This window comes from Delphinapterus leucas, chromosome 11 (genome assembly GCF_059928025.1).
Source record: "Delphinapterus leucas isolate spDelLeu-1000000601 "Yukka" chromosome 11, BTC_Dleu_Yukka2, whole genome shotgun sequence".
NCBI lineage: Eukaryota > Metazoa > Chordata > Mammalia > Artiodactyla > Monodontidae > Delphinapterus > Delphinapterus leucas.
This window is the reverse complement of record NC_143139.1, coordinates 84,769,181-84,796,586: the sequence shown is the minus strand read 5'-3', so window position 1 is coordinate 84,796,586 and position 27,406 is coordinate 84,769,181. Positions and strand designations below refer to the sequence as shown.

Below are 27,406 nucleotides of genomic sequence, written 5' to 3'. Positions count from 1 at the left end.
TAAGAAGAACTAATGAGGTTCTAAATTACAACTAGTTGTTTCCTAAAACATTACTTTTAAGGTAAAGTCCCTACACAGGTAAACACTTACTTAAATTCTATTTAAACAATATTCCTAATTCTGGCCCAATGTTGCACAAAAAAGGGAACTTGTTGATAGTAACAGCTAACCTTTATGGAGTGCTCTCTATGTACCTGGCACTGTTTGAAGCATTTTATATGTATTAATTCACTCAATCCTCATGACAGCCTTGTGAAGGAGGTTTTATTAGTATCCACATTTTATACTTGAGGAAACTGAGGTACAAATAAAGTTTCCTTGCCCCAGAACAGATAGGACAAGTATCAAAGCTCAGACCTGAATTCGGGCAATCTGGTTACAGAGTCCACATTCTATCCATAACACCATCCAAAGTATAATCATTGAGCATAGACGCTGAATACACACCTGGGTACAAATCAATATGTGAAAAATATGTAAAATATGTAAAAAGAAACAGTGAGTTAGGTGTGTCAAATCTGTTGATGGAGGACAGATCAGTTTGACAACACTCTACCTTACACTTATATAACACCTACTCTGTGCATGATATTGTAAGGAATGTGAAGAAGTAAAAGAGGCAGCATGACAAGAAAATGGTAAGTATTTTGGCTCTTATGGGCATATTACTTTATGCCCAATAAATACTTTATGCACAGTAAGTATTTTAGCTCCTGTGGGCATATTACTTTATCTTCACTAAGCACAATCAAACATTATTAAATCATTTTCAAGAAATTAGCAGCATCACTCTTCTTTGTACCTATCTTTCTTAAGTTTGTTAAAAAGAAAAAAAAAGGAAGACTAAAAAACAGAAAAACACCATACTTATTTCCTATAACACTGGCTGTATGAAGGCTTCGTGGAAGTGGCACTGTCCCTTTAGTTTCTGGTTTTGACCATGACATAGTTTCTAAAAGTAAAAATAAGTATATTAGCAACTTAATCTAATAATAGCAAATTACTTCAACTTGCAGAGTTTAAAAAAAAAAGGACTTACAAAAATGAAGCAAAGGGTTTCAAAACCATTACTTGAATTTCATCTTAAAATAAACATTTCCAGCTGACATAAATTGCCAATCACAGAAATCTATTTACACTTGAATGTTAGTATTTGTAATGGAGAGGTGTATTTAGGGTGCTACTGATTTTGAAATAAAACCAGATTAAGGATTTTAACATTTTAAGTAAGAGCATATTGTGTAGAAGACACTCAGAAGTGGAAGCACACATACCCTCCAAATATTCATTCCTACGATCCCTTAAAATAGCTATGCAAGGAGGTTTTTCACTGACCAGCAGTAACATTACTAACGCCACATTTCCTGTAGACAGAGTAACCACATAAATTCAATCATCCTCAACTGGGACATCTCACAGAGTGAAAGGGGTACTATTGATAATTACGTGGGACAATAAGCATAAACCAGGACCATCCAAGGCAAACCAGAATATATGGTGACCTGACTTATAGGGAGCCCAGGAGAGTTACTGTCATAAATCAAATATTCATTTGTTCAACTTGACTGATCAGCAATCACTCATATCAAGTACAACTCAATAAAAACTGTAATCAAAAATATTTTTCAAAGCAATTTTTATATTTGCCTTTATCAATCATAATGAATTCCTGAGCCTGAATGAAGTTAAGTTTACCTAAGTCAAGTTGCCATAGGTCATCAAGGCGAGCACCACACATTCCACCAAAAACATACATTTTAGGACTTCCTGAATCTCTTCTGCAATATATAACAGCTGTGTGGGATTCTCTTGGAGAAGGCACAATCCCTTTAGTCACTGGAATGCTCCAACCCACAACACCAGAACCATGCTGTAGCTCCAACTCATAGAAATCATTTAAATATCTAGGACATAAGAAATTAAAACATTAACATGATATACACTTTTTATTTGCTTTTTGTTTCTATTTATAAAAATAATATATGCTTATTCATATAATACAGAAAGCCATTAGAAGAGCAGAAACCCCATAACTCATTCATTCAACATGTATTTATCAAACACTACTATGTACCGGGCACTCTTGTGGGGATCAGTAGTGAACAGAAGAGATTAAAAAAATTCCTGCCATCATTTAGCCAGCACTCTTGTCCATGACAATACCGTGACGGTTTCAAAACATAGCTGCAAATTCCCTGACACTCTTCCCATGAGGAGGTAGGGTCTATGTTCCCTCCCCTTGGTGCTAGGCAGGTTGTGACTGCTTCGACTAATAGAGTGTGGTGAAATGATACTATGTGACTTCTGGGGCTCAGTCACAGAAGGCCAATGCAGCTTCACTACAGAACACTTGCACTTGGAATCCTGAACCTCCCTGAAAGTCCAACTGTCACAAAACCACCATATGGAGAGGACACAGGTAGGCACACAGGATGACAGTCCCAGTTGAGTTCATCCTTCAGCCATCTCAGCTGAGGCATCAGACATGGCAGTGACCACTGAAGCCTTCCCATCTGAGGGTCTAGTCATCACTGCTGTGTCCTGTATGAATTCCCAATGTACAGAATCCACGAACACAATAAAATGGTTGCTATTTTGCATCACTAACTTTTGGGGCAGTTTATTACATGGTACTAGATAACCAGAACAATTACTATTGACAATAATTAGTAAATACCCTTTCAGATCTCTCTCGCTATGGATACCCACATATGTATAAGCAAGATATACTACAAATATTGCTTTGCAACTTTTTTTCTTTTTAAATTTTCACTCTATAATGTCATAGCAATGTCCTACATAGCTTTTTTACTCTAGAAATTGGCATGAAGCTTCTCATCTATGACATAATGTTTTCAATGTTTTGAGCAAAGTGACATTTATAAGAATCTATCTCTCAATAAATTGAGTAATCAAATTATTACTCAAATATGAGGGCAAAATTAAACATTTTAGAACATATAAAACTGCAAAGTTTAGGGCTTCCCTGGTGGCGCAGTGGTTGAGAGTCTACCTGCCGATGCAGGGGACATGGGTTCGTGCCCCGGTCTGGGAAGATCCCACATGCCGCGGAGCGGCTGGGCCTGTGAGCCATGGCCGCTGAGCCTGCGTGTCCGGAGCCTGTGCTCCGCAACGGGAGAGGCCACAACAGTGAGAGGCCCGCGTACCCCAAAAAAAAAACAAAACAAAACTGCAGTTTAGCCATATAACTGTTTTGTGAAAAAATGATGCTAGATCATCCAGGAAAAATAAAAAGAAATCCAAGAAAGAATACACTGAATAAAAGAAATGGTTGTGCAAAGAAACTAGTAATTTATAATTAATTTAAATTGATGTTTATAACCGTGGCTGTGAGGTCTAAATAATCACTGGGAAAGACTGACCAAAAAATTAATTTCTTAACATTATTGTAGTCTGGAATAAGATTCACGACTCTACGAAACATATGTAAAAAGGGAGTAAGCAAAAAAAGGCTAAAGAAAAAGACAGTAATCTATTTCCAAAGAGTACAAGGCATCTTCAGTTTAAATGTGTATGATGATTTCCAAGCAACTAAGGGAAGCATAGAATTAGCATGTATAATTTTCAAATCATTAGCAGGAAAGAAAGAATCAAAGAAAAACAATAAATCAAGAAAAAGGAAGGAGAAGGAAAAAAAGCAAAGCATAGTCTATGGAAATAAGATGGCTGGGAAAAAAAACAACTATAAACAATGTCAAAAGAGAAGAGAAAAACTGAAAAAAAATTTAGTAAACATCACAGAATTTTCTTAATATAAAGAGCTCCTATGAAATCAAGATAACGACCAATCACACAATAGACATAGGTAAAAGGATATAAACAGGCAGTTCACAGAACAGGAAATAAAAATTATATAAATATATAAACACACATACACAAATATTCAATCTCATCACAATTTTTAGAAACCTAGCAAAGGCAGGGAAAGGGGTGTGGAGAAGCAACAACAAGCAGAGTAGATGGAAAACATAAAATTACAAGGGCAGGAAAAAACGTCCTTATTTTAAGACAAAGTCTCTTGGAGATAGGGAGTATGCAGGGGAAACAAAAGAACCCCCAATCCAACTATAAGCTATTAATAGCAGGATGATATTAAAACTATTTAACAACTGATATGGCATAGAGTTGAACAGATCAGAACGAATCCCAGCCAGTATGCTATACCAGTGCATACTAGTTAATTGTTAGTCCTATTTACATAAGATAAGTCTATAACAAAATAATACACACAGGTTGAAATTATATATGTAAGGAACAAAACACAAATTCACAATCACACTGGGAGATTTTAACATGTCATTCAGAAGTTATGACATACACCCACAGGATAAAAAAGCTTTGAATAATAATTTAAAACATTGATTTAATAAAGAACCTTTTAGCCAAACAGTCAAGAACTTACAGTCTTTATGAAGAACTATAATAATTACAAAAATGACTGTGAAATAGACCACAAAAACAATCATTAAAAAGGAGAAATCCTATAGACCACATTTTTTTTAACCTCAATATAATAAAACTAGATATTAGCAACAATAACAAAACTTTCCATTTTGAAATTTTTCTTTCTTTTTTTTTGGCCACACCACTCAGCTTGTGGAAACTTAGTTCCCCAACCAGGGATCGAACCCAGGTCCATGGCAGTGAAAGCCCAAGTCTTAACCACTGGAACACCAGAGAATTCCTCCATTTGGAAAATTTTAAAAATTAAGCTCAACATCCATTTTTTGGTTAAAAAGAAACAAAAAATGAATTAGCAAACTATAGATTTAAGAAAACTTCCTTATATATATGGAACCAAAAAATACAACAAGCTAGTAAATGTAACAAAAAAGAACCAGACTCACAGATATAGAGAGCAAACTGTGGTTAGCAGTGGAGAGAGGGAAGGGGGGGAGGGACAACATGGGGTAGGGAATTAAGAGGTTACAAACTATTAGGTATAAAATAAGCTACAAGGACATACTGCACTACACGGAGAATATAGCCAACACTTTATAATTATAAATGGAGTATAACCTTAAAAAATTGTGAATCACTATACTGTACACCTGTTACTTATGTAATATTATACAACTATACTTCATATATATATAACTTTTTTTTTTAGAACTTCCTTAATCTGATCAAAGGCATATACTAGAGACCTACAGCAAACATCACAATTAAAGATAGAAAGGTAAATAATGAAACAGAAGAGAGTCTAGAACAAGAGCTCACAAACTTTTTCTGGAAAGAGCTAGATAGTAAATATTTTAAGCTTTGTAGGCCATAAATTCTGTCACAACTACTCAACTCTGCCCTTTTAATATGAAAGCAGCCAGAGACAATATGTAAATGAATGGACATGGCTGTGTTCCAATGAAACTTTACTAGCAAAAACAGGCAGCAGGCCAAATTTTGTCTACAGAGAGTAGTTTGTAACCCCTGGTCTAGAGAGTCTAGAAAAAGACCCAATTCTAAGAGAATTAAGATATGACAGAGATGGGAGTTCAACACATTGTGTGGGGGGGGACTGACTTATTTAATAAATGGTGGTGGGAGAACTGAAAATTCATTCAGAAGAAAAAGTAAAAAGCCTCACACTAGTCACAGAAATATATTCCAAATGCATTAATATTTTAAACACAAAAACAAAGCTGTGAATGTACTAGAAGAAAATATAGAAACATTATTTTTATAGTTTTGGGACAGGAGATTCTTCCTAAAAAGCAGGATACAAACCAGAATGCCATTAAAAAGTATATTGTCATACTTGATAAAACAAAAAGGAAAACCCTTAAAAAAGCGGGGGGAGCAAACAGAAGACTTGGGAAAAAATATTTGGAACATATAAAACAAATTACATAGAGAACTCCTAAGAATCACTAATAAAAAGAAAAACAAAAATCCATGAAAATATGATTAGAAATAATAAATGAATTCAGCAAGGTCACAGGATACAAGATCAATATACAAAGACCAAATGTATTTCTATATGCTAGCAATGAACAGGCCAAAAACGAAATTAAGAAACCAAATCTATTCACAATGTCATCAAAAAGAATAAAAAGTTAGAAATAAATTTAACAAAATAAGAGCAAGATTTGTACATTGAAAACCTCAAAATATCGCTGACTGACAATAAAGAAGATCTAAATAAATGTAGAGACATTCCATGTTCATAGATTGGAAGACTCAATACTAATAAGATAGCAACTGTCCACAAATTGATCTATATAGTCAACACAATCCCTATCAAAATCCCAGAAGACCTTTTTGCAGAAATTGGCAAGTTGATCCTAAAATTTATACAGAAACGTAAAGGATTCAGAATAGCTAAAACATTCTTGAAAAAAGAGTAATAAAATTTGAGAACTTATATCTTCCTATTTCAAAGCGTAATATAAAGCTACAGTAATCCAAACAGTGTGGTACTGGCATAAGGCCAGTGGAACAGAATTGAGAGTCCATAAATAAACCCTTACATTTACGGTCAATTCATTTTCAATAAAGGTGCCAAAACAATACAGTGGGAAAAGGATAGTCTTTTCAATGAAAGGTGTTGGGAAAACTGGATATCTACATGTAAAAGAATGAATTTAGACACTTACTTTACCCAGGCATAAAAATTACCTCAAAATGAATCACAGATATAACTACAGAACTTTTATAAGAAAATAGAGGAAAGCTTTGTAACCTTGACACACGCAAAGAGTTCTTAAAAAGGATGCTAAAAGCATGATCCATAAAAGAAAAAATGGATAAACTGAGCTTATCAAAATTAAAATCTTTGTGCTTCAAAAGATACCATTAAGAAAATAAAAAGACAAGCTACAGATGGGAAGAAAATATTTGCAAATCACATATTTGATTTTTTAAAAAACAAACCTGTACGCAGAATATATAAAGAACACTTATAATTCAATAATAAGAATACAAGCAACTAAATTTTATTTTTAGATTTATTTTATTGAAGTATAGTTGATTTACAATGTTACGTTAATTTCTGCTGTACAGCAAAGTGATTCAGTTATACATATAAATATATACATTTTTTCATATTCTTTTCATTATGGTTTATCACAGGATATGGAATATAGTTCCCTGTGCTATACAGTAGAACCTTGTTGTTTATCCATTCTCTATATAATAGTTTGCATCTGCTAATCTCAAACTCCCAATCCATCCTTCCCCCACACCCCCACCCTTGGCAACCACAAGTCTGTTCTCTATGTCTGTGAGTCTCTTTCTGTTTCATAGATAAGTTCATTTGTGTCATATTTTAGATTCCACATATAAGTGATCTCATGTGGTATTTGTCTTTCTCTTTCTGACTTACTTCACTTAGTATGATAATCTCTAAGTCCATCCATGTTGCTGCAAATGGAATTATTTCATTCTTTTTTTTATGGCTATGTAGTATTCCATTGTATATGTGTACCACATCTTCTTTATCCATTCATCTGTCTTTGGACATTTAGGTTGTTTCCATGCCTTGGCTACTGTGAATAGTGCAGCTATGAACACAGGCATACATGTATCTTTTCGAATTACAGTTTTTTCCAGATATATGCCCAGGAATGGGACTGCTGGACCATATGACAACTCTATTTTTAGTTTTTTGTGAAACCTCCATACTGTTTTCCAGAGTGGCTGCAGCAATTTACATTCCCACCAACAGTGTAGGAGGGTTCCCTTTTTTCCACACCCTCTCCAGCATTTATTATTTGTAGACTTTTTTTTTTTTTTTTTTTTTTGCGGTATGTGGGCCTCTCACTGTTGTGGCCTCTCCCGCTGCAGAGCACAGGCTCCGGATGCGCAGGCTCAACGGCCATGGCCCATGGGCCCAGCCGCTCCACGGCACGTGGGATCTTCCCGGACTGGGGCACGAACCCGTGTCCCCTGCATCAGCAGGCGGACTCCCAACCACTGCGCCACCAGGGAAGCCCAATTTGTAGACTTTTTAATGATGGCCATTCTGACTGGTGTGAGGTGGTACCTGATTGCAGTTTTGATCTGCATTTCTCTAATAATTAGCAATGTTCCGCATCTTTTTTTGTGCCTGTTGGTCAAGTGTATCTAACAAATGAACAGAGATCTGAATAGAAATTTCATCAAACAAGATATATGAATGGCTAAAAAGCTCATGAAAAGAAGCTCACCATCACTGGTCATTAGGGAAATGCAAATTAAAACCATAATAAGATACCACCTTATACCCACTAGGTTGGCTATAAAAAAAAAGACAGACAATAACAAGTGTTAACAAGGATGTGGAAAATTTGGAACACTTATACATTGCTGGTGGGAAGGTAAGATGGTAGTCACTTTGGAAAACAGTTTGGTAGTACTTAAGAAGTTAAGTATAAATTTCCCACATGACTCAGCAATTCTATTACTAAGTATCTAATCAAGAGTAATGAATACATGTCCATAGAAAGACCTGTATGCAAATGATCATAACAGCATTATTCATAAAAGCCAAAAACTGGAAACAATCCAAATGTCTACCAACCGATGAACAGATAAACAAAATGTGATATATCAATACAATGGAGTATTATGCAGCAATAAAAGGAAGAAATATTTGATACATGCTACAACATGGTTGAACCTTAAGAACATTATGCTAAGTGAAAGAAGATAAATGCACAAAAGCACATTTGTACAAAATGTTCAGAAAAGGCTAATCTACGGAGACAGAAAGTAGACTGGTAGTTGCCTGGGGATTGGTATGGGAATGCGGACTGACTGCAAATGAATAAGAAGTTTCTTTTGGAGTGATAGAAATGTTCTAGAACTGGATTGTGGTGATGGTTACACAACACTGTAAATTACTAAAAATCATTGAATTGTACATATAAAAAGGATGAATTTTATGGTATATAATATATACTTCAACTTTTAAAAATAGAAAAATAAACAAGGACCTGAACAATTTCAAAAAAGTAATTGTAAATATCCAATAAGCATTATTAATCAAGCTCATTCCTAGTTTAAAAATAAATCAAGATAAACCCATGAAATGTATTTCACCAATTATGTTGGCAAAAACTAAGAAGAGTGAGATGATTCAGTATTGCTGAGGGTATAAGGCACTCTCGTACACAGTTATTAGGAGTATAAAATAGTTCCATCTCTTTGGAGGTTGATTCAGAGGTACCTAAACAAACTTAAATGTACCCTTTGACCAACACCCTCCCTCCCAATTCCATTTATAAGTATCAATCCTACAAAAATATTTATACATGTGCAAAAACTGTAATAGCAAAATAATGGAAATATTTAAATGTCCATCTGTAGGGGAATGGTTAAATAATTTGCATAATTCAGACTACTTTTCAGCCTTTAAAAAATAGGTCAATCCATATCTACTGCCATGTAAAGATATATTGTTAAAAGTAAAAAACAAACAAAAAACCCAAACAAGTAAACACCCAAAGTCATAAAGCAAGAAGAAAGACCTCACTTGTATAAAAAAAATACATGTCTGCATAGAATCAGATTAAGGTTCCCAAGTCCCCTCTCCCAGAAAGCAGAACATGTATCCTTGCATCATCGACTCAGGTCTTGGCCTTAGGGCTTGCTCTGACCAATGGAATGTCAACAGAAATGAATGTGCTAGCTTTAATCAAGGTTTTAAAAAGTATCACGTGTATCTAGTTATTCCCTCAAGCAGCATAAACTTGAGAAGCTTACCCTTAACACAACAAAAGCTAATACAATGTGTTACATGAAAAAGGTTCCAAAAGATACACATCAAACTGAATTATGTGTGCTTGCCTATGCTGGGGAACAGTGATGCTATGAGAAAGAACTTCGTATACTTTTTAGTTTCTTGAATTTTACAAGTCTGTACCTAAAAAAAAATTGTTTAGTGGAAAATGAAAAAAAGACATGGGCTAAAAGTAAAAGTATCTGGATTAGTGTGGTGGTATAAATTCTTTTCCTTTTCTACAGTTTCCAATTTTTCCATGTAGTTTTAGTATATGTTATTTTTTAAAGTCTGGAGGAAAAAAAAAGCTAACTCTATTATCAGTCTAATGTAGGTAAAAAGACACATTATAATGGCGATGACAACTACTGATATTGCTGATGGCAACTTGAAAGTCCTTTGAAAATTATTCCAATAATCTTATTTAGCAATCACAATGACACTGAAAGGTAGGTATTTAATCACTCGCATTTCACAGTGAAGGAAAACAGGCTTAGATTACTTCCACTAAAGGACACATACACGGTAAGCAGTGAATCAGAAAACAGCCTTTTGGATTCTAAACCTCCAAATCCTGAATGCTATAATGACCATGTGATCAAAACATTATGCAAAAAGAAAAGAGGCAGTGATTAATTCTGTTTGGAAAAAGGAGGAGAGAATTGGTTCTGAAAGTACTTGCTTGTGTGAACCACTCTTAACAGCTTCCTACGAGAAAAATGGAAATGATAGCCTTCATTCTATATTCAGATTTTTGTCACTAACTCTCAGAGAAATATAATTTGAAAATATCCATTTATTACTTTTCATTATCACTTATGACAACTAAAATTCATTATGGCTCAACGTATACAAATATATTGCCACAAGCAGTTATATTAATATCAATTTAATAAGATGATTTCTGATCAGAAAAGGCACAGTTTTGAAAACAGATATACTCCAGGGACTAAGGAAAACACAAAATGGACACAAATTTGTTCACTGTTAGGTTTAATTGAAAATGGCTAAGCTTCAACACTTTTGAAAATTAAAGATGGAAGAAATGAAATGTTTTTAATCTAAATCGTAAAATAAACATTTGGTCTGAAAAAGTGTTGGCATACCTGGGAACATTATTGTTTGAATCTTCACTTTCATTTGCCAGGCCACCAAACAAATAGCATTTGTTACCATATAAAGAGAAGCTATGTCCCAGCCGAGGACAAGGAGGTAAACCAGAAGAAGGAGGATACGGTTTCACTTTTTTCCATAACCAACGACTTGCCTAAAAAAGAGCATAAATACTCTCAGACAAAATCAGGAAAGTGCTCCTATATTGTCAATAGTGTAACATCATACCAATACATTTTAATCTGAATCCAATCAGAAGGCTTCAATAAGCTACTTTTGGGACAAATGACAAGTTAACCAGATAACTTCAAGAATTAAAATGAGTGTTCCAATAGAAATTCAGTCTAATCTTCCATATTCACAGCTTTCCACAATGGCAAACTAAGCTTATAATAATAAACACTAGCAGTTATAAAATATTTTCCAAATGAAAAATTCAACATTATTTATAGCTTTAAGATTAAATGTAATTTATGTACTCTCACTTTTTGAAATTAGGTAATCCATGGATGGTATATATTTTAACCTTTAAATAAACATAAAGCTCATTAAAAAGTTTTTTTTTTCTTGGCTGCTGCATGGCATGCGAGATCTTAGTTCCCCAAACAGGGATCGAACCTGTGCCCCCTGCAGTGGAAGTGCGGAGTCTTAACCACTGGACCACCAGGGAAGTCCAACATAAAGATCACTTAACAAACCAAACTCCAAAACTTATTCTCTAGCCATGGATGCTTTCTTTATCTAAAACTACTTTTGAAAAAAATTTTAAATGGACTGCTTGTAAATAGGCATAATTCACCTACATCTGCCAACTACCAGATACCCTTATGATCACAGCCGTGGGAATATACAGTTCAGGAATAAAAGTCAGTTAAGGCTGTCACAGAGGGCTCTGGGTCTGGTTTATTAGAGAGTAAAATCTAGAAAGGCTATTTGAAACTGTTACCCCTTTTGTATGTACTGCCAGAAAGGGGAAAAAAGTGATTATTAGCGTGAGGGTAACAATTTCTGTAACTAAGGCAGAAGTTTTCAAAAACGTACGGTCTGGAGACCAGCAGGAGCAGGTGGGAAGTCAGAAGGAATGCAAATTCTCTGTAGAGAATACTGATTCAGAAACTCTAAGGGCGGGGCCCAGCAATCTGTGTTTTCACAAACCCTCCAGGTGCTTCTGCTGCAGGCTAAAGTTAAAGAAAGACTGCGCTAAGATACAAAAGCTCAAACATATAACTTGTACAACTGAGGCTAAGTAACAGGTATCTTAATGTTACAAATGTTGCACTGGGTATTGGAAAAAGACTTACACTAGAAACTTTGGCTTTGGGACTTCCCTGGTGGTCCAGCGGATAAGACTCCACGCTCCCAATGCAGGGGACACGGGTTTGATCCCTGGTCAGGGAACTAAGATCCCACATCCCACATGCCGCATGCCACACGGCGCGGGCAAAAAAAAAAAAAGGAAACTTTGGCTTTTTAGTGAAGTGGAAATGTTTTCTTTGAAGCTATGAAATGTGAAGCTCACACTATTTTAAGCATGTTAATGAAACATTTTGCAATCTTTCAAAGAATTATGAGCAATATCATTAAAATTTCAGGTTGAGATAATAAATTTGAAATATACTTACTTGTAACTCATATAACTCATTGCTGTATCTTCCGTATTCAACCATTCCCCCAAATACTAATATTCTGGTACCATCACAGACAAATCCATGGGCAGCACAGCCTGGAGGGATGTCTCCTCTAACAGCTGGCAGGAACCACTGATTTGTAACTAGTTGCCAAAATAAAATTAAGACCAATTATAATAAACAGTTATCACAAACTATGAGTATGTACTTTTATATGAATCATTTATATCAGTGGTTCTTAATTGGGAATGATCTTGCCCCCCCAGGGACAAACAAAAAAATTTCAGTCGTCAGAACTGCAGGAGGAGGGTGTTACTGGCAACTAGTGGGTAGAAGGCTGGGGATATAGGGCAGCCCCTAAAACAAACAAAATTATCCGGTTCAAACGTCAATCATGCTGCTGTTGAAAACCCTGATCTATATCACTTAATTTCTCAACAAAAACCCTACTTGGGGAGCATCATCCTCTCCATTTTACAAGTGAAAACTTTGACACTTCGGTTCAGTAACTTTAGGGCTGATCCTTGAGCAACTGGCAGAGCAAAATTCAAACCAGGTCTAACTTATTCCACAGCCAAGGATTTTACAGTCTACCAAATTGTCGACTAACTTTTTAACTTTTTTATGCTGGGGTGCCAGGAGGAGGAGAAGGTGAAAAAATAAAGTTTCCCCTACTCGACCATTTTATTAATTTCTAAATGACCACTACGATTAAGTTGTTTGGTCAAAGCAAAGTTATTGATCACGACATAGACTTCAAACTCATTAATTAGCCTTACACCAAGAAAACAGCTTCCTTAGGACTGCTGGCGCATTTACAAGTGGGAAAAATGAAATTCCAACATCCTTTCCGTTCCACGGAGGTACTCAAAGTCAGGGCCTCCGCGGCCGGGGGCATTTCTGATGTGCGGCGGCGCTCAAGGCGACAGTCCTCCCCGAGCGCTGAACGGCTGAGCTTGGGCACACACACCCAACCACGCAGACAGGCGCCGGTATCACCCACGAGCCACTTCCCCGCCAGTGAAGAGGGCTACCAACGGGGTAAGAATCTTGACTAACAACTGCCAGGTACGGGGCTGTATTTGGGGTGAAAGTACCAGAAGCCCTCTCGTTTTCCCTCCTCATCTCCTCTATATTCTCTTCCTCCTAAAGAAGGCAGGCAGGCAAAGACGGGAAAGGCCCGGAGGAGCTCTGGTTTGGAGGTGGGTTTTGACAGGGAGGGATCTCGGGGCCCCGGAGTGGGCGAGACTTCGGGAAGAGGCCCAGGCGGATGGAAACAGTCTCTCTCGCCTACGTCCGCCAGCAGGGCTGGGGCGGGGGGGTCCGGGACCGCCTGCCCGAGGGCCGGCGCGCCCCGCACGGGAGCCGGTTCCGCCCCGGCAATCCCGGAGAAACGGAGCTACGGCCCGGGACGCTGCGGGATTGGGGCCGCCCGGCCGAGACTCGCTCCCCGCCGCCCGCCGGAGGAGGCAGTGACCCGGCGGTGACAGCTGTCAGGGCCGAGGCCGCCGCCTCGTCTCCCCTCCCCCTCCGCGGCTCCCACAGGCGGGGCCGAGGAACCGCCGCCGCGCCTACCCGTGTTGTAGACGTGCAGCTCGTCGGCGATGCCCTCGTTGCCCCCTCCAAAGATGATCATCAGCTCCCGGATGGCCACCGCGCGGTGTCCGTGCCGGGCGCGGGGGACCGGCCCCGTGAAGGAGGAAACCCGCCTCCAGTTGAGGAGGCTGGGAGCCGCCATCTTCCCAACCCCCGCCCCTCTGTCCACAATGCACCGCGCCTGCTCCGGCGCCGCTGCTCCGGGAGGAGGGCTCGGACCCGCCTCCAGCTGTGCACGCGGGAGGAGGGGAACCCCACGGAGGAGGGTGATGGTCACGTGACCGCGGGCGTCCAGGGTGAGGATGGAGGGCTGCGGGGAGCAGAGGGGGTCCTGGCAAGGGAGCCCCACCCCTCCGGGTGACGTGGCTGGTGTTGGCACCCTGGACAAGGGATTTTAGGGTGGAAGGAAATTTCCTACCGACCAGTCTCCCCTCCCCATCCAGAGCCTCCAGTTTTTTATTTGCGGGAGAAGATACAGCGTTTTCCTTTACGGCCACTTTGAGCATCTAGGATGTGCGGGCGAGTCAGACCTTTTAAAAGAGGGGTCCCCAACCCCCAGGCCGCAGACCGCAACCTGTCCGGGCCTGTTAGGAAAGGGGCCACACAGCAGGGGCTGAGCAGGAGGTGAGCGAGGCTTCCTCTTCGCCTGAACTATTCCCGCCCCCCATTCCATGGAAAAATTGGCTTCCACGAAGCCCGTCCCTGGTGCCAAAAAGGTTGGGGACAGATGCTTTAAACAATGACAACACAGCAAGGGAAAAGCTCTCGTAGAGGTTTTGAAGTGCCAGGAGCGCGGGGACAGGAGAGGGAAGTCCATCGCCGCCGAGGGCGTGACTGCGCGCAGAGCGCCTGGGCGTAGAGGATGCCGCCGAAGGCTGGGGGAGGGGGGCAGTCTGGACCATGGTGGAGAGGCCGCGAGCGCTGCGTGCCACTCGCGGCTGGGAACACCGGAGGGAATGTCGGAGCTAAGCCTGCAAAGGCAAGTCAGGCAGATCAGATTTGGAGGGTGACATGCCAAGAAGTTTAGGAACGGTGAGCCGCGAAAGTTGTTTTGTTTAAGCAGGTGGGAGGTTATATATAGATTTATCTTTTATTACTATCTAACATTTGAGGGTCTTTCATTGACAAGCGCTGTCCTCCTTGCCTTATATGAATTAATTTGTGATTCTCCTAACAATCCAGTGAAGTGGGTACTGTTATTTCCCTTTCGTGGATGGGGAAATGAGGCACAGAAAAGTAAAGTAATTTTCTCATGGGCACACAGCAGAATTAGGGACAGTATTCAAACGCAGAGCTTCTGATTCCAGAGCCCCAACCCCTAACCACTATACCATACTTACTGTGAATACAGTCATAAGTAACCCTGTTAAGTCCGGGCTGCTTTGTGATCTGGTCCTACACAGACTCACACTCAAAGAGATACAAGTCCAGCGGCAGAGGTCGGGGCGGGGGCGGGGGGGGGGAAATGAAAGCAATTTAAATCCCTACCTCACACTCTAAAGAAGGTATCAAAGAGGGAATACACATAATGTAGGCCAAATTTGCTAAAATTTCATTTCCCTCATCTTAACTATTTTCAATTTCTCTCGTATGCCTAGCTCATCTCTCCTCCCCCAATTCCGTCAAACCTAACCATGCCTCTCCCACCTTCTTGTTCATCTAAACTGCCTTTTGAGAGGTAATTCTCTCCCTTTTAAAAAGGAATTCTTACTATTCTTTCCAGCTCCTGCTTTTCAAGTTCTTCCTGTCACTGATTAATTCCCCAGTTTCATAATATGGTCAAAGAGAATTTGGAATTGGAATAGGAAGGTGGCTGGAAACAAAGAAAGCTATGAATATTTATGTACTGATATTTTTCTTGGTCACATACATAACATGGGCTCTTAAATGTTTCAGTTATAACGTTTTTAGGTATCTGAAACTACTGGAAAAGTTGGGGTAGAGCCATGAGTTTTTCATAAAACTTTAAATACTTTATTTAAAGAATTATATTTTATTCTGAGAGTTTAGTGTTAAAATGTCCTAACTTTTATGACTGATACTGTAAGTGGGTGGTAGTTGTTTTTTTTTTAATGTCCTTATAGCAAAAGACTAAGGGTAAAATTAAAAGTTGCAAACCCAATGTTGATATTCAAATTAAAAAAAATCAAAACTGGTGTATGATATTTGAAAGTCTGAAAATCTCTGAACTAAGGGAGAGATGAAGGCAAAATGTTAAGACAAAGGAGATTACAAGTGATAACTGGTCGCTTAGATAAGGAGCTTCAGGACAGTGGTGGAGCTCTGTATTAGTTTCCTAAGACTGCTGTAACAAAGTACCACAAACCAGGTGGATTAAAACAACAGAAATTTGTTGTCTCACAGTTCTAGAGTGTAGAAATCCAAAATCAGAGACATGATCCCTCTGAAACCTGTAGGGAAGAATACTTCCTTGCCTCTTTCTGGCTTCTGGTGGTGGCCGTCAATCCTAGGCCTTCCTTGGCTTGTAGCAGCATCACTCCAGCCTCTGCCTCTCCATCATCATACGGTGTTGTCCCTGTGTGTCTGTGTTTCTTCTCTTCTTATAAGTTCACCAGTCATATCAGATTAGGGCCCACCTAATGGCCTCACCTTAACTTGTTTACATCTGCAAAGGCCTTATGTTCAAATAAGGTCACAATCACAGGTTAGAACTTAAACATATCTGTTTTTGGGGGGACACAGTTCAATACATGGACAGGATGCTTAATCCAATGGGAAAGATATTTTACCAGAGCACCTTTGACTCAACGCTGCTTAAGTGAGGAGTCTAGATTAGGTCCCCAATTCTCAAGAAAGCTACGTTCAATCTTTGAAACTTTAAGAATGGAAGTTACCGCCTAGGAGGTGAGTGTACAAAGGGAAGAGAAGAATGAGGCAGAATAGCGCCCTGAAGAAACCAACTTTTAAGAGGTAAAGACAGCAGGAGGCTCTCATGAACAGAAATGGGGAACGAATAGCGAGAGAAGTCAAAAGGGAACTGGGTGAGGGTGATGTCAAAGAAGCCACAGGCTAAGGGGCTTTCACAGAGTGGAAGTGGTTATCAAAGCCAAGAGCCATAGAGAGGTCAGATAAGAAAAAGACAAAGAAGCAACGTCTGCAAACTAAGAGGTTATTAATGGCCTAGGTTAAAATACTCAGTGGAGTGGGAGGAGGGAAGCCACAGAAGATCGAAGAATGAATAACAAGTGAGGACGCACAGATAACATGTATAGTCTACTTTTTACAGACACTTGCCCCCAGAAGGAAAGAAAAAACAGTGGCTGGAGGGGAGAAATGGCTGTGTACAGAGCAAGCTCTTCTCATTCTTTTCCAAGGATGAGACTTGAACATGACTGTGGGCTCAGAAGAAGGATCCTGTTGAAAAGGTAAGACTGAAGGAGCAATAGAGATGTCTTAGTCTGCTTAGGCTGCTGTAACACAATACTAGAGGCTGCGTGGTTTATAAACAACCAAAATTTACTTCTCACAGTTCTGGAGACTGAAAGCCCAAGATCAGGGTGCCAGCATGGTCAGATTCTGCTGAAGATACTCTTGTAGGTTTCAGACTGTTGACTTCTCACTGTATCCTTACCTGGTGAAAGGGATGAAGGAGCTCTCTGGGGTCTCTTATAAGGGCGTTAATCCCATTCATGAGGGCTCCACTCTTATGACCTAAGCACCAAAATACCAAAGACCCTAACACCATCACCTTGGGGGTGAGGATTTCAACATATGAATTTGGAGGGGGACACAAACATTTAAATCATAGCAAAAGAATATGTCATTTGGAAATGCTTTTTGTTACAAGTAGCAGAATATCCGACACAGTGTGGCTAAATGATAAGGCACTTAATTATCTTGCACAAGAAATCTGGGGTAGGTAGGTCTAGGGTTAATTTGGCAGTTCAGTGGTGTTACGGTTCCAGGTAGCAGTTCTGAATTTCTCTTGACTTTTCCTTTATGGTCAAAAGAAGGTCGTTGCAACTTTGGACATTGTGTCCCCATACAGCCATGCCCAAAGGCATGAAGCAGGAGGACAGCCAGGATGGGGAAATAGGGCTTTCGTTTTACAGGGAGGAAAAGCATCTTGCCCAGAAGCCACCCAGCATACTTGCTCTTAGGTTTCACTGGCCAGAACTGGGACATTTGGTATATTAAGATTACATTAGCTATAGTGACAGAAATAGGCTTTAAAAGTTTATGTTTCTCCCATCTAAATGAACTTTGGAAATGGCAGTCCAAAGCCAGCATGGCAGCTCTATTTCACCACATCTTCAGGAATTTGTAGACTTTGTAGATTGGAATTCCTCCTTCCAGCTCATGATCCAAGATGGCTGCTCCAGCTCTAGCTATTGCATCTACACTCCAGCCAGCAGGAAAGAGTAGGGGAAAGGAATGTTCCCCTCTCCAGAACACATTCTGGAATTGTACATGTTATTTCTGCTTACATCCCATATGCCAGTATTTAGTCACAAGGCCACAGCTAGTTGAAGGAAGTTTGTGAAATGTAGTTTTTATTTAGAATGGCCAAGTGCTCGGGTAATAGTCAAGGTTCTATCACAAAGAAAGAAGAGAAGAGCAGACCGTGGGGGTCTTCTTGCAGGAGGGTGGCTATAGGAGACTAGGAAAGTGTTTTTGTTTGTTTGTTTTTAGCCTCAGTAATGAGAAGCAGGCAAGGGAGAAGAAGGTTGGAAAAGAGAATTGGTGAGTTAACCAAGTAGGCCTGTCTCAGGGCAGGTTGAAACTTGACTGAGCAAGATCCTAGAGGATCAAGAAAAGGTGGATTCAGAAGTACATGAAGATTTACACATGGACTGGGGTTGAATATATGTCTATTGCATAGATTATATAATTGTTTATATTCTATAAAAATATATTAAAACACAGAAAGCTCATTGGACAGCACTGCTCTAGCCTTTTGAAGTTACATTAGAGAAGATGCCTTCATCTGTCACCACTTTCTCTCCTTCACTCCCGCTCCCCCATATCAAACACCATCATTTACCTGGAATCTTAGTATAGCATAGAGGTTAAGATCACGGGATTTAGAATTCAATAGGCATAGCTGTTTACTAGCTAGGTGGTCTTGGTCAAATTATTTATTTTTTTGAGCTTCAGATGCTTTGTCTAGAAAATGGGGATTGTAATAGCATCTATTTCTTAAGGTTATTTTGAAGATCAACTGAGATAATATATGCAAAGTACAGGCTGTCCTTGCTTTGCATGAGAGTGCAGTTCTGTGAAAATGGCCATGGAAGCTGAAACCCTGCAAAGCGATCTTAATTACTCATGGGAAAAATTACAGTTGTTTTGTTCATGATCTTTAAAAATTTTTGTCAAAATATTTAAGGTTCTCTTACTGTTAGTTTTAAATGTCTAAAGAAATGAAAAAAATAGTAGACTTAATGTTTATTTGTTCTACTGTAATTTAAAACATTGGACATATTGAAGATGAAAATTAAATATTTAGGGTTTGTTTTGGTTTTGGTTTTGGTTTTGGTATAAAACTTACCAAGAGCAGCTGAGCAGTGCTTAACCTTCTTGCCATTTAACTTACTGTAAGGAGTGAGCATCTTTTCTGTGCCTTGGAAAATGGTCATACTCCTTTCTAAGTTTGGATCAGCTTCCCATATTTTATCCTTTGCACTTTTAACATCATAAAATAACCTTTGAGAGTTCCTCTAATGTGGATTTTTTGCCCATGTCATTTCCTCTGGAACATCTCCATCCCTCTCATCACAACCGCTTTCCTTATTTATGTTCGTAAAATCACCCTTACTAGATTTTTCTGGCTGCATAGCTAGAGTTGAATAGCAACAGTATCATCCCACGGCCAACTAATTTCTCCTCTACCTTCATTTACCTTTGATTTGAATGTCACTCCCACTATTATCATTTTTTTGTTTCTTTGCTAACGTTTCTCTTTGTTGGCCAATTCTGTTATCCATTTTTGTGGATGTCGCATGGGTTTATCACTGGGAAGTAACGAAGCAACACAACTACATGCTTTGCTGTCTGTACATAAGCCGAATAACAGCTATCCAGTGACCAATCAAGGACAGACTGTCAAAGAAGTGACATGATTGGTCACTCATCATTGATGTGGCTCTGTTATCAGCGTAGTAATTTTGTGGACTGAAAAGCTAGCAGCAAAGTTAGTAATTATCCAACTACTCAGTTGATATACTGTGGTAACAGATTTGAACTGTGTTGTAGGGGGACTGATGTTATTGAACTAACCGTGGTGACTGAAATTGGTGCTGATGCCACACAGAGCAAGGACAGTGCTGCGCTTACGAAATGCCTAGCACGTGGTTAGCATTTAGTAAGTAATAGATTGTTTAACTTCTATCGTTTTCGTTATATTACTACTGTTTCTACTCCTCCTGAGCTACGGGCCCCTGAGGAGTCAGTCCGAGAGGGAGGGGCTGGTGCTGGGAGGTGGCAGACAGTGCAGTGTTTTCAGCCAAGAGTGTAAAATGGCCGTGTCCAACGGATACCTTAATCTCAGTTGAGAACTCAGGCCAAGGGCTTATTGGCAGCAGTCTGAGAAGGGGTTTTGAGGAGTGCCAGCAGGTAGGCAGAGCTCAACAGCAGAGAGCCTAGGCAGGTGCTGTTCCCGAGACGAAAGAAGCAGATGGTGTCTGAGAGGTCTGCTCCCAGATCACAGGGCTCCAGCCATGGCGAGAGCTGCGGCCAAGGCCTGGAGAGGGCAGCTGGCCAGAACAAGGCAGGACCCCAGGCCAGGTAGAGCCTACACCAATTACCAGAGGAAGGAGCTCGCACAAAAGCCAGGGAGGAAAAGCAGTCATCTCACGTGGGAGAAAGGGACCCTGTGTGCAAAGAGTCAGGTGCAGGAGCGATTGCTGCAGCTCAGGGGGTAGCAGGCAAGAGCCAGAGCAGCTAAGCTCTGGACAAGGAGATGACCCATCACTGAGCCCCACCAGCCAAAGAGAGGGAATTGAGGCCGCCATAGTTGTATTTCCTGCCCCATGTGGATGATCCTGGAGCCCAGCCCTGGGAGACCGAGGCAATAAATAGAGGCTTGTCAGCCTGACCCAATGCAGTGATTCACTGCTGCTGCACAATGCTGCTTCCTTTCCTTCCAGTCACATTTATTAGCCTTAATAGGGTTTATCTTACCTGCTTACCTACAAAGTAATACACTCAGCCAAGGCAGGCCCATTGGGTAAGAAATGATGAACATTTGGCTTTCAACTAATAAGAAATAAACATGGAATAATAATGACTCAGATATACATTGTGTTGACTAATGATAGCACAAATCGAAAATGCATATAGATCACGTAGGACTGTGTTAAGGCAGATAACCGAAACCTAACCAAAGTAACTTAACCGCATCCAGGTTTATTTTCCTCACACGGTTAGATGCTCCGTAAGTAGTCAGCTCAGGCTGCTGTGGTGACTCCTGGTGCCATCGGGACTGAGGCTTCTCCTGTGTTCTTGCTCTGCCCTCCTCACTTAACACGTGCAGGGCTGCTGAGTCACCCAGCGCTGGGGCACGGATAGTTTCCATTTGCTTATGAAGATCTATTCTCTACTCTTCTTTAAGTTGTTCAGTGCCGTGAGGCTGACCTAAATGTATTACGTCACCTGACGTCTCCAGGTCTCTGACTTCCAGCTGGGTTTGGCCAATGGGAGGCACCACCAACAGGAGATTGTAAGGTTGGGGTAATGTACCTCCTAGTCCCTTTCGTGGGGGTGAACAGAGGGCACTCCTCTTGGGCAGCCCTTCCCTGCGGCTGCTTCCTCCCACTCCTGGTGCTATAGCATCAATTTTTTTTTTTTTCCTGTACGCGGGCCTCTCACCTCTGCGGCCTCTCCTGTTGCGAAGCACAGGCTCCGGACGTGCAGGCTCAGCGGCCATGGCTCATGGGCCCAGCCACTCTGCGGCATGTGGGATCTTCCCAGATCGGGGCACGAACCCGTGTCCCCTGCATCGGCAGGCAGACTCTCAACCACTGTGCCACCAGGGAAGCCCTATAGCATCAATTCTTAACCAAGTTTCCCTAACACTGACTACACCTTTTCAAATAGTGCCTGTTTTAAGAGTCTCCACCATTAGCTCACTGGGGTGGGCCATCTGTGTCCTGCCGGGACCCTGACTGACTCACCACAGCGGCCTCTGAGCACAGCCCGGGGGACCATATGCAGCAGCACGGGGTGGGCCTTTCATCCACAGGGCTGCGAGGTGGCGACTCCACCTCCAGGCACCAAGGCTGGGTTTCAGACAGGAGGAAAGGGCAAAAGGCACCAGACAGCTCTTTGCCAGGAAAACAGTAGCTTTCTAGGAAGTCACGGCCAGCCAGCTTCTGCTCACATGCCGCTCTAGCTTCAGGACCTCTGAGGAGGTGAGTATTTTTAACTGGACAGTTGCCACCTCAAATGACAGAGTGTTTCTATTTGAAGGGAAGAAGCAGAGAGGTTATTAAGTTGTACCAGGCTACCAGTGTTTGAAACAGCATATAACTCATTTGGACTTTTTGAAAAAAGTTACCGATTGCTTACTGTTACAATTTCTTTCTCTTGTTTATACCTTGGGGTGTCTTCATGCAACAACAATAATAATCACTTCCATGTTCTGAGCCCTTACTGAGTGCATTACATGCATGAGGTCTTTTAACCCTCACAAGAAGCTTCCTCACCTTACAGATGAGGAAACTGAAGGTGAGATTTTCAGGAATGTGTAAGTGTAACATCTGAGCTAACACCTAGGTCTGTCGGTCTGTCTCCAGAGCCCAAGCTGGTAGCCACTACACTTAGGGTGCCCCTTATATCCTACATCTCTTTCTATTCTCATTTCTTCCCCAGGGGAGAATCTGTGCATCCAATTTGGAAATATAGGTCATAGACAGTAAGCCTCTTGCAGCTCAGCACATGGCCCAGCAGAAATAAAGGAGGGGCTTCTCTGGTGGTACAGTGGTTAAGAATCCTCCTGCCAATGAATGGGACACGGGTTTGAGCCCTGGGCTGGGAAGATCCCACATGCCTTGGAGCAACTAAGCCCGCAAACCACAACTGCTAAGCCCGCAAGCCATAACTGCTGAGCCCGCATGCTGCAACTACTGAAGCCCGCGAGCCTAGAGCCTGTGCTCTGAAACAAGAGAAGCCACCGAAATGAGAAGCCCACACCGCAATGAAAGTAGCCCCTGCTCGCCACAACTGGAGAAAGCCAACTCGCAGCAACAAAGACCCAACGCAGCCAAAAAAAAAAAAAAAAAAAAGACTAGTGCCACTGAAGAACTGCATTTTATTTATTTATTTATTTATTTTTAAACAAACAATTTTTTAAAAAAATTTTATTTTATTTATTTTTTATTTTTGGTTGCACTGGGTCTCAGTTGTAGCAGGCAGGCTCCTTAGTTGCGGCTTGCTGGCTCCTTAGTTGCGGTTCACTGGCTCCTTTAGTTGTGGCACGTGTGCTCCTTAGTTGAGGCTGGTGGGCTCCTTAGTTGTGGCATGCAAACTCTTAGTTGTGGCATGCATGTGAGATCTAGTTCCCTGACCAGGGATCGAACCCACGTCCTCTGCATTGGAAGGCAGATTCTTAACCACTGCGCCACCAGGGAAGTCCCGAGGAACCAAATTTTAAATTTTACTTAGTTTTAATCAATTTAAATTGAAAAACTGATTCACGATTCAGTTATTGGAAAATTTTGAAGTATGTTGGAGCAACCTGAATATGTGAATCTATTTTTTTTTTTTTTTTGTGGTACGCGGGCCTCTCAGTGTTGTGGCCTCTCCCCTTGTGGAACACAGGCTCCGGACGCACAGGGTCAGCGGCCATGGCTCACGGGCCCAGCCGCTCCGCGGCACATGGGATCTTCCCGGACCGGGGCATGAACCCGTGTCCCCTGCATCGGCAGGCGGACTCTCAACCACTGCGCCACCAGGGAAGCCCGTGAATCTATTTTTTAAACTGTACATTTTATCAAATCTAAATACATATCAATTGTTTCTGATGAAGTTTAGTTTGGGAATTGAGATGTGTTGCAGGTGTAAAATACACACCAGATTTCAAAGGCTTCATACAAAACAAAAAGTGTAAAATGTCTTGTTAGTAAGTTTTAACTAATTACATGTTGAAATAATGTTTTTGTATATATTATGTTAAGTAAAATTTATCATTAAAATTAATTTTACCTCTTTGTACTTTTCTTAAAGTGACTACTAGAAAATTTTCGATGACAATGTGGCTTGCATTATATTTCTATTGGGCAATACCACTTTAGAAGGTGGCAGTGAGCAGAGGCAGACTCATTTCTTTATAGGAATGAGGGAGAGAGGCCATTGCTAAATAAATTCCATGATCCCAGGCAAAGTGCTGGCACCATTTCCTGGATTTCTGAGAATCAATGGCAGGAACACAGAACAGCACAGAGCTGGGTGGGGTTGATTCACTGCCTGATTCCTTCCCATGTTCAGTCACAAAACGCAACATCTTGAAATTTCCGTCACTATCATTGCCTTGGTCGAAGGGAGACCACAGTTTTTATCTGGGCTTTGATTTGGGGACAACAGCATTTTAATGACTAGGGCATTTTAGGAGAAGCTAGTGGCCAGGAAAGATATTCTTAAAATCAGTATGAACTTAATGTTTTCACTTCTGCCCTCTCAAAATTTACCTTAGACCCAATGTGTGGTGGAAACTCACCCTCCAAGCATCTGCTTTTCTCCAGTTTGGAATGTTTTCCTCCAGAGCAGCCTTGTTTTTGAAATGATTTGCAGGCTGCCGGAGGAGGCTGCGAGAGGAAGTCTGACCCGCCAAGCCCATCTGGAAGTGGTTTCAGGGGCCACATCACTCAGCCAGCACAACGCCTAGATTCCCAGCTGCCTGGAACAGGGGTGGAAGAAACCCGAGCTGCTCCAGAGTCTGCACAAGCAAGGGAGGTGCAGTGGGGGAGGAAGACTGTCTTGGAAACGGAATATTGGCCTTGAGGCTCTCCAGCCCTTTGAGATTTCCAGTTGGGATCGTAGAAGCAGCTGAAGCAGCGTGAAGGGCAGCATCCCAGGGCCAGCCACCATTTGAATGCTCTGCCCTACAGCTCTTCTGGACGGAGGAGCCCTGCCCTCACCACCCACCAGGTAAACAGACATTTACAGCAGGGTGACGGCCTTTCTATTTCACCCTGGCCTGCTGGCAGCTGTCCTTTATTTTGCTGTAGATGCAAGAAAGTAAATCAGAGGTGGACTGTCCCACGCAAACCACCTTCAGGCGCTCCAGCTGTTTGTAGCATGCTAGCGGCATCTTCTTCTTCTTTTTTTTTTTGCCATTGCTGCAAATCCAAAATATTCAATGTGCAAGTTTTTCACATCCTGGACTGCTTTTCCAGACCTGGGTTTATGTCCGTCCCCCTACCCCCAAATAGTGTGATTTACTTACTATTTTCATCATATTTTAAGTGTGGAAATCATCTGTTAGCTAGGACTGTATAAATGCTAGCATTTAACGCTGGTATGTTTCTGAGCCACAAAAGATTTAATTGAGCTGTGATTCATGTTTTCAGAATCTGTCCTAGGAAGCTATTCTGAGGGCCCCAGTCCCACCGCAAAGAACTGGCAGTTGTATGAAATCTAAATGAGGCTTATTGTAAATATGGTAGTCATAACGGGTTGAAAATGCTTTTTAACTTTCAAAAAAATGTCTTCTTTTGTTCACTTTATGAGCAAGCGTAATACTTTGGCCAAGCCTGATATATAATTTATGACATAAGTTAAGAAGGGATAGTTAATAAAAGAGTAAGAAGAGAGAGAGGAAGAAAATATGATATCCAAACATCTGAATGTGCTGTGGAAAAAAGTCAGTCCTCTAGCTGTTTGGCCCGTGCAGCCAAATATCCAAAGGGACATTGGTTTGTTTTGTCTTTTCCTCTGAATGTTTTGGTGTCGCACTTGTATACAGTATCCTTTGCGTGCTGCATAGTGGAATTCCAGGCTTCCATCTAACTCAGTAGAGCAGTGCAGGGCCGTGCTGGGAACATGGGCTCTGGGGTCCGACTCACAGAGTCTGTGCGCTGCCACTTATAAGCTTTATAAACTTTGACTCTGGGTGACTCTATCTCTTCATCTGTAAAATGGGAATTAAGTGACATCATGTGTCTAAAGGACATAATGCAGGATCTGCAGAGTAGTGAGGCCTCAGGGGAGGTCAGCTTCTCTGGTGGTGCTGACGATGACAACGGTGACGGTGAAGGTGACCACACACCCTGCACTGGGCCACAGCCCTGCTTTTGACACATTGTTCCCTCCCATAGTCCAGTCGTCCAGTGTTCCTCACATCTGTCCAAGTTGTCTCTCCAGGGTTCTGCTTCCTTCCTTCTTCTCTTCAAACACCTCTCCTTTTATTCCACTCTGGCTCTCTTTAGTTCTCCTGCTTCTTCCCTTGCTGAGAGAAAGACATGCTCAGCAAGCCACAGCCCTCACCATTTTCATTCCTAGTTCCCAGGGGGCATGATTCTAAAGATTTCTTTTATTTCAGCGTCTGCCAAAGAATGTTCCAAAGAAGATAGTCCCGTGGGGAAAATACGTTCTGTGAGCCATATCCCCCTCTCAGCACTCTCAAGGCATGATGGCATTTTAAAGGTCCTGAGAAGTCCCGCAGAACAGGGGTCTCCAACCCTCGGGGCTCAGACTGGTACCGCTCCGCGGCTGTTACGAACCGGGCTGCACAGCAGGCGGTGAGCAGCGGGCGAGCTCAAGCAAAGCTTCATCTACCGCCCCTCACCACCCCCCATCGCTCGCATTACCGCCTGAACCGTCCCCCCCGCAGCCTTCCCCCCACCGTCTGTGGAAAAACTGTCTTCCACCAAACTGGTCCCTGGTGCCAAAAAGGTTGGGGACCGCTGCTGCAGATGAGAAATCTGCTTAAGTTTGTTTTTTAACACTGTGATTCCCAGTTGACACAGAGCCATTTTATCACATCATATAGATTAACATCGGCACTCTGCAATATCCTATTCTTTTTTAAAATTTATTTATTTTTTGGCCGTGGCATGTGGGATCTTAGTTCCCCGACCAGGGATCAAACCCGCACCCCCTGCAGTAGAAGCGGAGTCTTAACCACCGGACCGCCAGGGAAGTCCCTACAATATCCTATCCTGACCACATGTGTTTTCACCCTGGTTCCTCTCATGGACATTCTACTTCATACCTTTCCTGGCGAACACCCAAGGGGACATCTTGTTCTCCCTTCTCTGGTTAAGGACAGATGATTGATCACGCATGCCATATTGATATGTAGAAAGTCTGGCCTAAGGTGGGCAGCAGGGATCAGCAAACATTCCCTGCAAAGGGCCAGGTAGGTGGCTCTGCAGGCCAGATGGTCTCCATC

General features: G+C 41.4%; 2 protein-coding genes across 11 annotated transcripts in view; one reads left to right on the top strand and one right to left on the bottom strand.

Annotated features, from left to right (window-relative positions):
- The window catches only part of HCFC2 (host cell factor C2), a 62,824-nt gene extending 48,599 nt beyond the window's left edge, over positions 1–14,225 (bottom strand). For 4 of the 5 annotated variants that reach the window (XM_022599994.3, XM_089921172.1, XM_089921173.1 and 1 more), the window contains exons 1-5: positions 14,035–14,225; positions 12,454–12,602; positions 10,825–10,985; positions 1,696–1,904; positions 868–952 (exon numbers count right to left, since the gene is read on the bottom strand). In XM_022599994.3, the coding sequence (XP_022455702.1) occupies positions 868–952; positions 1,696–1,904; positions 10,825–10,985; positions 12,454–12,602; positions 14,035–14,197 (767 nt within the window). In that variant the 5' untranslated portion in view covers positions 14,198–14,225. The remainder of the gene's footprint in view (positions 1–867; positions 953–1,695; positions 1,905–10,824; positions 10,986–12,453; positions 12,603–14,034) is intronic. The other variant, XM_089921175.1, reaches the window with a different exon arrangement.
- Positions 14,226–14,422: 197 nt separating this feature from the next.
- The window catches only part of GLT8D2 (glycosyltransferase 8 domain containing 2), a 62,627-nt gene continuing 49,643 nt past the window's right edge, over positions 14,423–27,406 (top strand). For 2 of the 6 annotated variants that reach the window (XR_016395036.1, XM_089921189.1), the window contains exon 1: positions 14,423–25,161. The gene's annotated coding sequence lies outside the window, so the exon portion shown is untranslated. The remainder of the gene's footprint in view (positions 25,162–27,406) is intronic. The other 4 variants (XM_089921187.1, XM_089921186.1, XM_089921188.1 and 1 more) reach the window with 4 other exon arrangements.